The sequence below is a fragment of the Spodoptera frugiperda genome, chromosome 13 (genome assembly GCF_023101765.2).
Source record: "Spodoptera frugiperda isolate SF20-4 chromosome 13, AGI-APGP_CSIRO_Sfru_2.0, whole genome shotgun sequence".
NCBI classification, from domain to species: Eukaryota; Metazoa; Arthropoda; class Insecta; order Lepidoptera; family Noctuidae; genus Spodoptera; species Spodoptera frugiperda.
The window spans coordinates 385,001-400,202 of record NC_064224.1 but is presented as its reverse complement, the minus strand read 5'-3'; the positions used below and the strand labels follow the sequence as shown (position 1 = coordinate 400,202).

The following is a 15,202-nucleotide window of genomic DNA, read 5'->3' as shown; positions in this document are numbered from 1 at the left end:
TTTATTAATTTCAATGAGTTTCCGATATTTCGACACTGTTGCAAGCGCCATGATCATGGATAAACTGAATTCATCCGTGTTCTAATGACATTATTAGTGACCATTTCATTTTAAAAAATATATTATATTTAAAGATTTTTCTAACTAAATACCTATCTTTCTTTGTATTCTTAATTCACCAAAACAAATAACGTAATGAACAAAAACTTTACTATAGAAAAAACTTTACTGAAATAAACAATAGTGGATCTTGCTGCATGAACATTCTTTGCACATTTGACATACCACCATGTTTGAATTAAAACAAAACTAATTTAGATAAAAAATAATACAACGTAATTTTAAATTAAATCCACACCTCAAACCTGCCAGTTCCTCCTACATAACAGAATTAATCTTACACATCACATAAAACCTATTTTCTGTTCAAATTTAAGATTAAAAATGTAACGAGAAGGAAACAGCTGCAATGTCATTTCGCTGTCAAGGCGGCCATCTTGCAATAAATGGCGGGAATTGGGTGGCGCTCCCAGTGACGCTGTCATTATTATAGCGTACTAGTTTCCAATTTATTGGCAGTTTAATATTTGGTAAATTATTGTGTATAGGAAGATTGATGGGTATGCAAATGTCTGCTTTTCTTACCATGTGATATAATGATTAGGATAATGTGGATAAATTAGTCAAATTAAACGTTTGTGTTCTAAAATTTCAGTTTTATAATAAATCACAAATAGATTCGTACAGTTTATAAATCGTTTATCCAGAAGACGTTTATCCATCAATCACGTTGAAACTACTGAATGGATTTTAAATGAAATTTAGTACAAAGAATAGGTGTGAGCTGACTTAGGTGATAGGATATATTATATCCCATGGGAACGTAGACAAATCCGCTGGCAGAAGCTAGTACAACATAAAAGCAAGGTTTTTAAACAATTGTAATAATATTATGTACTGATTTAAATATTAAGTAGAATGGATGATGTAGTTGTAGATGTAGTTAAAAAACGGTTTACAAGTTCAGGATAAACTGTCACAGACTGTTGTTACCTACAGCAAAATGTACCTTTTTAATGTATTAAAATATAGGTACGAATATACCAAACAAGAAGCCACATAATAACAACAAATAAAAATGAAAAATTTTATTATCCTTAATGAAAAACGTTCATCAAAAATGAAAACCTTACACAAGGAGGGTTAATAAGACCCCACTTTGTATTTAAACGATTTGATTTTGATGAAGTTCTATCGACAATGAGAGGGCTTCAGAATCAATGGCGTGGGTTCAAGTTTGTTATTAAACCTTTTAAACCACGAGTGTTTCTTTTGAATTTTTAATTGACGACCGTTGAAAGGTTTGGATTTTAATAATAATAGGCACGTGGTTATACAAATAATATCCTTTAAAAGGCTTTTGATTGTGTTTTAACGAATTAATTTGGATTAAATTTGTAATGGTATTTTTTTAAAGCTTTTACTGTTATGGTTTTGTGGGAAAATCTTTTATGCGACCGTCTATTTTCAATGCGTGAATTATCGGTATAGTTGTTATTGGAGAAACTTATACCTAAAATCAAATCTTGGAACGAGTATAAGAATCTCAATCTCAATCTAAAGATTTTAGATTGAAATCGGTTATTGAAATCAACACGACTGCGTGTAAAATAAAAAAAACTGTAAAAATATCTATTGTGTAGACAAAGTCTATGAAATTTAACGACAATAGTGAAAATCGACTCTGACTGGTTAGATGAATGGTTACTAAAAAATGACCTAAGTTTTAAACATAACTTCACCTACCTACTTACAGAACCAGAAAACAAAAGGCAAAATGTAACACCATTAATCCCAAATCCTGTTACTCAAAGGACACAGTCATATTATGCTTTTAGAAGCGTAATATTATTTATATAAAGATTTATGCTAGAGCTACTTTTCTGTCTGTGTTATGTAAGTCTTTGTAGTCTATAAGGTCGGTGATGTGTGAAAGAGTCGAGGGAAGTGAAATAGATTTGATTATTTTAGGTGTCTGTGTTTTGATGTGTGATAATGCGGTTTTATTACGTTTGTTTTGCTGTCTATTTCTTCTTTTGTGTCACATGGTAACTAATTTGATGATGTGTTCTGGTTTTTGGTTGTTATGTGTTTTTAAATATTTTTGATGTGATAGTTAATCAAGTTTTGGTGTGATCTGCTATTTCGTAATGTATACAATGTGATAGGGGTGGGACTTCTAACCAGTTAAGGCTGAGTACTACATCTAATTTTATCGACAAAAATAATAATATGGGTTGAACCCCTAATTGAAAATAGTGATTTTTTCGGTAAAAATAATTCACAAATGATTTTATTTCTCACCAAAACATTATCAAACATATGAAAAAAGTAATGAATTAGTTAGCCAAGGTACCGTTTGTCGCTTTTTTGTTTCTACGACGTATACAACCTTTGATATCAAAAAAAGTAAAAAAAAAATATTAAAATAGCCATAATTTTTAGGGGGACGATTCGACCCCTTCGACCCCCGACTTTTGTTGATAAAATTAGATGTAGTACTCAGGCTTAACGGGTTAGAAGTCTCACCCCTATCACATTGTATAATATTTAAATTAAAATTCAGAATTCAATTGGTTTTTTCGACTACAAATCAGACGTAAATTAATATTAATGTGTAAAACGTGAGAGCTAACTATCAAACGGTATTCTTGTTGGACATCTATATTTATAAAATGGTACTAATGTACCGTATTTTCCTGTACCCCTAGTATGAGTTTGCAAAAACGCTCGGTGATTGGTCGGCTTGAATAAACCAACCAATCAGAGCGACGAACGCAATGTCGTTTCGATTACCTCAAACGTAAAGCAAACTCGTATTAAGGTCACTGGTCCCTAATTAGAATTCCTTATTTTCACTTACCCAGCAAAGTGCGTACAATCTGAAACAAAACATAAAATTAATTAATTAGTAAAAATCATTAAAGTAGAAACATTTCGAAAGAATTTTATTAACTAGAGGGGAGTTCTTGATATTTTATACACTTTAATAACTTTGCTAAAAGTGGAATATTTCTGAGAAGTATACCTATTTATTTTTAACGATGATGTTGAGACAAAAATTTCATTGTCTTTTACGTATCAGTGGTCAAGTGGTTGCAAGTGATGACTAACAAATTAAGAAAAACTATACATGGGTAATATAGGAATCTATCGTCACGCTTTTTATCCGCGGAGGGATAAGTAAAGGGGCATAATTCCAGACACCGTGCTACTACTGATACATTTTCAAAAAACCGAAAAAAGCCCATCTATACTTTGCCAGACCTGAGAGTCGAACCTAAGACCTCTTGCCCTCTAATCGCACTTGCAATCACTCGGCCAACAAGATAGTCAGTTATAGGAATTTTGGATGTATAAAAATTTCTAGATAATAGCAAAGTGCTTGTCATCATCATCATCAACAGCTTATAAGTGACCACTGCTGACCAAAGCTTCTCGCACGGAGAAGGTTTCGAGCATTAATCACCACGCTTGTCAATATAGCACAATATAAAGGCAATACACTACCTAACACCCTATAATATGTGACAAAAAGTAGGTTTTGCATCATGAATTACGTTAAGTTACGTTGTTACATTTCTGTCTTTTATGTTCCAGACAAAGTACATACTTCAGTCAAAATATTTTGCCGGCTTTTGGCTACATCTACCTGTAAAGGGATCTTACAATACAGTTTTGAAACTAAGATTTTCTTCAAGAATGCGCCAGGCCCTTTTATAAAGCATTCATAGCTTTGAAGGCACGCGAACCTTTTTAGCCCAATTCGGAATTTTAATTCTGACCAGTATTTAACGTAAATATTTCACATAGCAAAATACCTTTGGCTTTCATAAAATAGGAATTTAGTATGAAAAGAATTTGTTTAGCTGACCGAATAAGAAATGTTTTTAGAACTAATAGTATTACAAGTAAAATCGTTTCGTGATAAAATAATCCCTTAGTAAAGAAATTTACGAATACAAGTTAAGAAATCCGATGAAGGAATACGAAATAAGAAATCTGATACAATACAATACGAGTAATTGTAGAACAAATGTAACCTTTATTGTTATTTTAGCTTAGAGTTGTATTTTAGTTGATGAAGTAGAAATAGGGAATGAGTGGGTCTATTGATCTTTTCGATTAAGTTGTGTTCAATTGGTGTTTGTTTGTTCTGTGTTTTTCTGCTTACTTTAGGTTTAGGTTTAGTTCTTAACTATGTTAGGATTTGTACTATTTACGGTTTGGTATTAGAATTATGTTGTGAGCTAGCATTTTGATAGGCATTATTTATGTCTTTCTCAGCAGGTAAATGAACCCCTTATTTTATTAGATTACTCAATTTCAAAGGTTTTACTTAGTATAAGTATATAGGTATATTGAAGGTTTCTTTTCCAACAAAGATGTGATCTAATTTAGGATGCTTTATGATAAATCAGTTTTTTTTCCTGGTAATGAAATAAATACTATACTATAGTAGAAACTAGTACTATATAAATACTATAATAGAAAAAGAACACATCGGTTACCATCATTACCATCACACAAAGCTACAAAAGATATATTGCAATTCTAAAAATCTCTTTATATGATTAAAACCATATTCATAAATCCTGCAAGCAATTTAATGAAAGTGTTATGAATGTAGTCAATTATTGGATAGCAATTTTATGCATCAATATACGAATCAAATGAAAAACATAATTTGCACTCGGTAGCCGCTAGCGGCATGCGACACCGTGGCATGTTATTGAGATAGAATTTTGCTTAATAAAACTAAAATGATATTTTAGCTGTGTAGTTTGACACCTCTGTTATTTGAAATACATATTTGTGAAGTTATAAAATCAGTATTTTGATTCCGTTTAATTTTTTCACACGTTTTTTAAATTACTGATATTATGCGGTTTTACGCATCGACATCCATTGATTCCAGAAGGGGTAGGCAGAGGTATACAGAGGGTACATTACGGCATGAAATGCAACTGTACAATGTACACCCACTTTTCACAATTTATGTTATAAGTTCCATGTAATAGGAGGTGAGCATATTGCTACTTACGGACCACTTTTTCAGACTTCGTGCTACTTCTGAGAAATTTTTGATAAACCGAAAAAAGCCCAGTAATACTTTGCCCGACCGTGAATCGGACCAGGCTCGCCCAGCCTTCACACTTGCGATCACTTTAATTGCTGTTTCAATACGCAATTCAGCATATATCGTAGTATAACTTGCTACAACCTTTTTGTATAGGTATTGTAAGGAGTTTCTATCTATCATGTAAGGAGTTGTAAGGAGTTTCTATCTATCATGTAATGAGTTTCTATCTACCCTGAAGTAGTCTATGAAAGGAGGTTGTTAATAAGAAATGCTCCTATTTGCTCACCAGCTCTCGGATTGTACGGAAGGGTTGTGATAATCTGTGTTGGTCGTTATTAAGGTCACGTAAGCCATTTTTCCAATCGTTTTGTTTAATTATTGAAGTTTGCAGTATTTGATTAATTGTTATGTTGTATTGATTAAAATCTGTAAGATTTAAAAATAAACGGCTTCTTGTCGATTGTATTTATTTTTTTAATAAAATTCCACTTCTTAACCTAAAATCAGAAGTGGGATAAAGGACTTATAAGCCCACACTAACATTAATTTGCTTTTGAATTTGTAAATCAGTTGAAAACAAGAAAACCGTTAACTTTTAAACTTTGCTTTGTTTACAACTACTGCTTACTTCAGTTTTCTTTCTTTTTACTATTTTTGTGTTTAATTGCTGTATTTACGAGACGTACAAGGATGCCTAGTCCACGGAGGCGCCCCTCCAGAGGCGATTCGTGTAATCGAGATCGGCATACTTCTCGTAGGTCTCGCGACCGTAGTGAGGTTAGATCAAACCGCAATTCGAGCGACAGACAACGAACTTCGCGGGATGGCTTGCGTGTCCGAGATCGACATGATTCTCGCAATACTGAAGTGCATCGGTCGCGTACTCGTGTTAGGTGCGAATTGCGTAGTAGAGATCGCTCTCGTAGTGCTCCTCGCGACCGGTCGAGATCACACTCGCGTTCAATGCGTTCTTCTAACGATGATGCGCACATATTAATGAGGGTAACGTGTTAGATGAAGGGCGCACATATTAATGAGGGTAACGTGTTAGTTTATGTCGATGACGTCCTCCTTCTGAGTAATACGGTACACGAGGGAATTGAACTGTTGCGTAAGGTACTTAGAATTCTCACAATAGCTGGTTTTTCAATAAATCTGGCCAAATGTTCGTTTCTGGTTACTGAAGTCGAATATTTAGGTAGACTCATAACGTAAGGTCAGGTTAGGCCGAGTCCACGGAAAGTGGAAGCCTTAGTCAGCTCTTTGCCTCCCGAGAACGTAAAGCAGGTGCGACAACTTTTAGGCTTGGCAGGATCCTCTACCCTATTTACCGACAAGATTCTACGGAACTTAAACGCGTCATTACTCAGGCTATCTCCTTGTTTGGGGTGCCAAAACTTATGGTCACGGACAAAGGACGTATGTTCGAGTCTAAAGAATTCGTGGCATGGATTAACGAACTTGGCTGCAACCTGCACTACATCACGCCAGAGATGCACCAGGCAAATGGTCAAGCGGAAAGGTACATGCGGACAATACTCAACATGTTACGCATCCAAGCCAACCACAAAAATCTGCAGTGGTCGGAAACTCTGTGGAAACTACAACTGGTGCTGAACATCACAAGACAGAAGACTACGCAGGTATCTCCCTTGAATCTTCTAATAGGCACAGAATCTACAATTCCTGTGGTTCGAGCGCTAGTACGTGATGTGGCAATCGAGGGTTTGGCACCTAACAGAGAGGCACTACGTGAAATCACAAGAAGCAGAGCCCGAGAACTCCTCAGTAACAACCAAATCAAGCAAGACGAGCAAGTTAACCAGCGACGGAGTACACCACGCCAATTCAATGTTGATGACTTGGTCTTTGTAATCAAATACTCTCAGTCGGCAGGGAAACTCGACTCCGGCATGCGCGGCCCATACAAGGTGGTGGAAGTTCTACCTAGTGGCCGTTACACGCTACGTTTGCTCGGTGGCAGTTGTGGTAAAACAACGCAGGCTGCTGTTCAGTTCATGGTGCCGTGGCGGGGTGAGTGGAGCCCTGAAACATGTGCCGCATTTTTTGAAAGTAAGTTGACCTCATAATGTTGACAGTCATGCAAGGCTCATTAGTACGAATATTATCTAAATGGTGAACCTCACTTGTATGATGCACTCTGCTTGTTGAATGCCTCAGCACGGATGATTGCGGTCACCGTGTTGGGAAGCCTCGACACGTTCGAATACGGTCTGCGTGTCGGGAAGCCTCGACACGTTCGAATACGGTCTGCGTGTCGGGAAGCCTCGACACGTTCGAATACGGTCTGCGTGTCGGGAAGCTTCACACGTTCGAATACGGTCTGCGTGTGGAATGCGCTCGTACGTTTGAATACGGTCTTCGTACGAGTGGGTCTGTTTTGCAGATTATGTTATTGGATTCTCCGGTGATTTAATGATGAAGTCAACCGGGGAGATTAGGCATACAGGCCTTGGAAACTCACAGTTTATGCCTTGGCTTGGTTGTAGTTTGTTTGATTTTTCTTTGAGAACGATGAATGTGCGTCTTGTGAGATAGTTCTGATAGAATGAGGAATGAATTGACTGAGTGGAGACTGAATGATTGGTTAGCAAGATTGGGTGTTCCTATGTTGTATTCCTGAACACTTTTAGATGAAACTAACGATGACGAGGAGACGGAAGCGCAAATAGAGTTTGCTCCTACAGCTGCACTGTCCATGCCCTTGCTGGATGAGGGTGTTGCAACCTCTCCAGTGGCCGGTCCCAGCGGGATCACAAGAAGAAACTGTGTCGAGGACGACTCACCGTCAGGAGAGGCCGTGTAAGGAGTTTCTATCTATCATGTAAGGAGTTGTAAGGAGTTTCTATCTATCATGTAATGAGTTTCTATCTACCCTGAAGTAGTCTATGAAAGGAGGTTGTTAATAAGAAATGCTCCTATTTGCTCACCAGCTCTCGGATTGTACGGAAGGGTTGTGATAATCTGTGTTGGTCGTTATTAAGGTCACGTAAGCCATTTTTCCAATCGTTTTGTTTAATTATTGAAGTTTGCAGTATTTGATTAATTGTTATGTTGTATTGATTAAAATCTGTAAGATTTAAAAATAAACGGCTTCTTGTCGATTGTATTTATTTTTTTAATAAAATTACACTTCTTAACCTAAAAGTATTTATTAAAAATATAATACCAAATCCAACCCAGACCAAGACTGAACCTTCCATGCCATACAGCAACACATTATAAATCAAAATAATTTTAATAAACCCTTCCTCTACAAGAAATCTTGCCTCTTCAGCTGAAAATGGGGACAAGCACCCATATTTCTTTCAGTAGAAAATACCTACGCCACGTTGGCGAAAGTACCCACGGCCTAGAAAACCATTTACTTTGAAGCGAACGTTTCTAAAAGACATTTTTATTCTTGCAGTGAATATGGGGTTTTTCTTCGCGAATAATGCAGTGGCGAGAAATTTAAAATTTTAATTTTAAACTCGGAATTAAGAGTGGGTTGGGTTGACTTTATAACGGTTGCGTTGGTTTGTGAGAGTGTAATTGTGTTTTAAGAGGGAGACAGAGAAAGCGAGATACAGGTGGATTTATGTATACGTTACTTACAAATTAAAACGTTATTTTTTGCGAAGATATAGGGCGGGATAGGCATTGATGTATGAAGATATTTTAATTTTGGAAATTCCGTATTAAATTTAGTCGAGTGTATTCCTTTTAAAAGCCCGGTAACGCACCTGTGACTACTCAGGTGTTGCGGGTATCCATGGAAGGTGCTGATTGTTTACCATCAGGTGACTTGTCTGCTCGTTTGACCCCTATTCCAAAACAAAGAAGAGATTCCTAAAATCACTTAGCGTCTAATTGACATTAAGTTATTTTAATTCCCTTCTTTCCGAAAAATCCTCTCCCAGGAAATATTTCAGCATAACCTAGTATTATTAATACTAAATGATTACCAGTAATAACTACTACTCCTTACAAAATTCTCAATAGTCAAATTAGTCTTTGTCTACTATTTTAAAAGCAGACGTGTATACTATACCACTCGTATATGGCTAAAAGAAGACAATTTTATTTTAGCATGGTACGCAAAACTTTTCGCTGATGTTTCATTATGTTCCTGTACAGAGGAACTCATTTTAGCGCTGTCTAAAAGAGTTAGAGCGCTTGTTTTAAAAGTATATTATTTTGTCAAACATTTTAAACGTAGTGGAATTTTGTTCGTACTATTTTAACACTTGTTTATTCGAAATTAAGTTGTTCTTTTTATATGAAACGTGTCAATTCCTTTGCTTACAGTTAATACAAAAAATGCATACACACGCAGACTGTAAATGATATTAAAAGACGATTTCACTAATTTCAACTCAAGTAGCATTCATAATCAGTGATTTTGCAAAGATGTTTGTTTTAGCTTAAAACTAATCAAACACCTTCTTCGCCTAAGATAGGTAAGCTATAATTAATTTAATATTATTAGATTCATTAGTCTTTACTTTTCATAAACTTTTGCCGTTCATCATCATTACCATCACACGAAAATTTACGATTGTTACCTACATACGTTCAGCACATAATCCCCAAAATTTACTTGTGTCATTTGACAGTAAAATGGCTACGTCAAACTCATAACGTGAACATTTATAACATCTGTGCGCACTTCGAGAAAGTTGTGACGAATCAAAAATAAATTCGACCTTCAAATGAATGCGGAAAGTGAAAATAATCTCAATGGCAATATGGCAACCTTATGAAAAACATTGAGGAAGACTTTGAAATAATCTGTCACTTCAATTTTATATAAACATTTTGTGTTTTTTTTTTTGATGTTACAATTTATATTAATGAGGGTTTTTAATTTTGCGGTCATGAGATGATGGGAGTGAGGTATAAAGACCAAGTAGTCTAATCGATTTTACCATGACAAGGTAAGTGACTAGATACATTATATGTTTGTATAAGAACGTTATAGAAAACATGTACTTGGTTTGTACCAAGTTTATGATTAACTTTACTTAAAACAGCTGTATTAGTTTTAACGTCATGATAAAGAGTCCCTCTGTGACTAGTTTACTCTATTAATGTATGTGAGTAAACCGTGATTTTTAGTTAATTAAGTATGTCTCACGATAGTTATTATAAAAATATATTGAAAACAAATATTTAGATTCTAGCTTTAATAATAAATAATTTAAAACCCCTTACGAAAGTTTAAGTTTACGCAGACTTTATATAGTTATCATGACATTTATTGCGAGTATTAAATCATATTTATTTAGAAGAAGGTTTTTATTAAAATAAAATGTATAGTAGAGACAAAACAGGTAAGTTCTATTATTATACTGTAAGAAATTAAGCAATAAATTTAGGCCTTTTCAAATCCCCGTTTTCAAGTAGAAAATAATACAGTATTAGTTTTCATCGTAAAAGAAAAGGTGTAAGATACGAAATAAATTACAAAATCCGTGCTAAGGCCATCCCACGCCCCAAAATATACATTATAATTCAATCATGAATATAATTGTCACTAATAAAATTTAGATTAAAATTTTAATCTCATTCCTACGGCATGTAATAACATTTGCGACAAAGATTCCTAAGAAATTGTAATTAATTAGATCCTTTCTCTTATAACGAACCCTGGCAGTTTACAGAGGATTACAGAAGTTTCACGAAATACGAAAAATAAAACGTCTTACTTTAAAATTCTTAAAAGATTCGTTGTACATCTCGTTGGACTACATTGATTTTTATTTATTTCAGAATCTAAAATTCAAATAGACTTCTCAGACCCTATCAAATCCGAAACCACAAATCCACTCTTGTTGATTCTGTGAGACAAAGCCCTTGAGTAAAAAAAAAAATTATTATACGAACTCTAATGTTGCATTACTTACATTGTTTATCCTCGTCCTTTATTGATATAATTTTTATTCACATATCGGTGGAGTGAATAATCCATTTTTATGCTGGCAATCTGACTGCAAGTTTGATACTGCCGCGCAACGTATTGCAGGTTCGATTCCTACACGGAACAACTTTTCGAGTGATCCATAAATAATTTTTCGGGTCTAGGTGTCATTTGAATGTGAACTTGTATGTTTGTAAACGCACCCACGACACGACACAGGAGAAAATACTGGTTTGAGGCAAAGTTAAAAAAAAACCAAGTTAAGTAGCGTTGTGTTTCGTTGTGTGAGTGAGGTTACCGGAGGCCCAATTCCCCCTTCCCAATCTTCCCCATTCCCATTCCCGAACAACAACCCTTAAATTCCTAACTCCCAAAAAGCCGGTAACGCACTTGTAAAGCCTCTGGTGTTTCAAGTGTTCATGGGCGGCGGCGATTGCTTAATTACCATCAGGTAATATGTCTGCTCGATGTTTCATAAAAAAAGTTACATTTAACTAAGTAAGAATTAACTCGTACCATTTCATTGGCCATAACTATTAAAAACACAACATAAAACACCCAAATTTTTCTTGTATCTCATTTCCCTTCTGTCATCCATCTTCGATACAACGTGACGCTTCTAAAATCCGTCCAATTATGTCTGTGATCAGCTTGTTAATTATTCATGGTCCCCTTATATATATCTAGAGCCTTCGAACTTTATTTGCGACAAATTGCTTCGGGCTTTTGTTTTATACCTCACGATACGGGAACGAAACGACGCGCCAACTTTATAGGTATAACAGTAAAACGTAGTCGTAAAAAGTTTTTCGGGTATTAAAATCTGAAGTAGAAAGGGTAATTATTTTATGTTTATGAGAGAGAAATGGAGGGTGTTATTACATTTTTTATTTTGTAATTAGTTTTATTATTTTGTTTTTATGGACGTTAACTTGTGGGTAAAGATATGGATAATTTGCTCTTTAAAATTAATATTTGTTTGGGAGTTCTGAGCATCAATTACAATATAATTTTCGAAGAGCTCTTTAACAACGTAGAAGGTACTATAAACTCTAACTGATGACTTTTAGCCATTTGTGAGTTTCTTACAGTAAACCAACGATATAGTCCTTTTGCATTTTCTAACCCTTAATACTAAGGACATCGGGCGTTTTTTACCCGATTTTTTAAAAGTCGCGAACATAAACCAAAATATTTTTAAATGATAGTGTTTGCAATCATATTTAATATTGTGTAGTTATTTTGATTCACAATAATGGGAAAATGGAAATAATTAGTAAAATGAAAATGATATTTTAAGTTGACTATTTTTCCTAATTACTAAACGACCGCTCAGTAAGTTAAAATATCACTCCGTGGTATTTTTATAAACCCAATCAGACTAAATCCGTCAAGTTGATGTGCATGTTTCGTTCTCACTCTCGCCCATAGTCTTAAAACTGGTATTATGTTGCGCTCGCGCAGGTAGCTAGCTTATCTTACTACATCGCAGTCCTTCGTCATCATCATCGCAGTCCTTCGCCAAAAGTTAAGAGAAAAATATGTTGTTTTAATTATTTTTGATTCCCTTTTTCCTCTTCAATTATTGCCCAAAAACATTTATAAATATTTTTTTAATGTCCAATTTCTCCTTATTGCCACGACCCACAGATATGGGAACTATACCATTGTGAACTAGATTTAATTGCCTATCCACCGTACCTAATTTTATTTTTGTTCGCCGTAGGTAAGTGTCCCATACAAAAATGCCCGATGTTCTTTACTTTAGTAAGTCAACGATTACCTAATATAGGCAATAGCATGTCCTGTGATGACTTAACATTGCGTGGGATGGTATGGATAATAAAAATGTTTAATTTATCTGAGAGGAAGCTACGTTTAAAACTAGCATTAACATCAGAATGACTTTATTTCACATTCATTTGTTTAAAGCAAGTAAAAATGAGATTAAGGTAATATAATGCAAATATATACGGTATCAAAGTAACAAAACATTCCCTAATTTTTTTACATTACGACCTCTCTTTTAAATCCCTGAAGGTAAACTTAAATAATGTTGATACCTAATTTTCACTACTTATGTTAAACTTCCACACTAGTAGGAAATGCGTTTTAAAATCATATATAATTCCAATTTACTAAAAATAAGATGAAAGACAAAATTACTACCATACTCATTTTCGTTCATTCACTAATTACCATCCACCATTCACACAAAGAAGTAGGTAAGCTAAAAACCATGTAGCCATAAATTATTATACTCATAATTTCAATATTTTATCTCAATAAACAATTAAAATTGTATCCAAACATTCCGTGAAGTGTAAACGGACCGTTTTTTGGAAAACAATAAATAAAATTAACGTATCTTTTACGTTGAAGGTGGAATAAACAAGTTTATTTATGAAACGGAAAGTGTTTTTACGACAGTATTTAGATATAATTAATTGGATTACTAAGATGTTTTTGCAACATAATAAGGCGGCTTTTATCTCTCCGAAGGCAAGCTTAAGTAAACATCTATTAGATTTGTCACAGGTATCCTTAAAAAAATACTTTCACGCAGGTCATAAAACAGTATAGCTTTTGAGAGTGTTTCACAGCTTGCCGTGAACCGGGCGGTTGACGAGGAGGCTGATTAACTGGCTGCCGTGCAACGGATAGCGGTTTCGATTCCCGCACGGAGCAACTCTTTGTGTGATTCACAAATTATTCTTTCAGGTCTAAGTGTCATGTGCATATAATCTTGTATGTTTGTAAACGCAATGTTAAAAAAGAAAAAGAAAAACTTACAAATGATGTTAGCGTTGTCTTTTAGAGCAACTCTTATTAATTTCGTACTAGTATTAAATCTTTCTACATAAAAAATATTGATCGTCAGAGTGGGAGCGGGGAGTCAGTGGATGCAGGTGGCGGCTTGTCGTTCTACGTGGAGAACTAAGGGGAGGCCTTTGTCTAGCAGTGGACGTCTTCTGGATGATGATGATGACGATATAAAAAATATAGGTAAAGATAGCTAACATTGCGATGTTTGAATTTATTACTAAACTCCTGTGAAATTTGCGTAATCACCAGATCCAAACAGTATAATATCAGACTCCAAGCTTCCAAGCTACATTTCCTTGGATACACTCAGTTCCACTCTAGCTACTTATCCAATAAGGCAATCGAATCCACAGACAACTACGAGTATTGTCTAATGTAATTAATCCACGATTGAGCATTGTACAATCTGTGCCTACATTGTATACATTTGATGCGCCATTGACTTTGTTACTTTGATTAATTGGACCATTGATTTATTACTCTATGCTTATAAGGATCTTCTCTGATTATGAATTACTAATACAGACTGTATAAGCTACGAATTACATGTTAATCTTTTTAAAAATAGTGTAATATCGTTGATATATCTCTAAAAGGAATGCAAAATATATGAAATGTAAAGTTCTGATCCGTGGATGGAAAAATATATGTATTTTATGATATAAGGCGGTAAAAGAGTAGACGTATCACCTGATTGCAAGCAATCACCGCCGTCTATAGGCATATAGCCGATAGTCATAAGTGCGTTGCAGGGCTTTTGGATGTTAGGAATTTGAACTAATTACACAACGCAAGCGTTGTTTTACGTCGCTTTTCTGTGAGGCCATAGCGAAGTCGGCCCATTAGGCAAGAGGTGTATTCAATAGCCACAAACTCTTTTCCTTAGTCATATTAACTGCCATATTATTATAATTGAAATTATATTGTACTAGAACACTTAATCGATAATACAAAATCGTAAATCTAGTACACTCTTAAATATTTTGTAGTCACTAGCAACGCTATTGTTTCAACCGTCACTCGATATCTAGAAGCCGGATTACATACCTATCTACATAGATGTATATAGGTTATTCCACACATGTAGATAGATATATATTTTCTACAATAGCAACTAGAGCTTGAAATCGCACACAATACGACCATCACACGGTGAATCGACCAAAATAAATTGAATTTCGAATTGACAATGCCAAAAGATGATAAAATTAGTCGTTTTTCTATTGAAGGTATAGAGGTTGTTGAATAAATATACTGCTTTACTTCAGTGTGGTTCTTATAAGGTTTTAAATGTTACTGTTGAACCTCTG

The 15,202-nt window shown here is 34.8% G+C and overlaps 2 protein-coding genes across 2 annotated transcripts in view; one reads left to right on the top strand and one right to left on the bottom strand.

Annotated features, from left to right (window-relative positions):
- The window catches only part of LOC118270382 (octopamine receptor beta-2R), a 206,815-nt gene that overhangs the window by 102,625 nt on the left and 88,988 nt on the right, over nt 1–15,202 (bottom strand). Inside the window, exon 3 of the mRNA XM_035585956.2 lies at nt 2,924–2,942. The gene's annotated coding sequence lies outside the window, so the exon portion shown is untranslated. The remainder of the gene's footprint in view (nt 1–2,923; nt 2,943–15,202) is intronic.
- LOC118267566 (uncharacterized) lies at nt 5,301–7,970 on the top strand. The gene is made up of 2 exons (XM_050697906.1): nt 5,301–7,216; nt 7,798–7,970. Exons 1-2 carry the CDS (start codon nt 6,544–6,546, stop codon nt 7,968–7,970), a joined length of 846 nt encoding a protein of 281 aa, XP_050553863.1. The 5' UTR covers nt 5,301–6,543.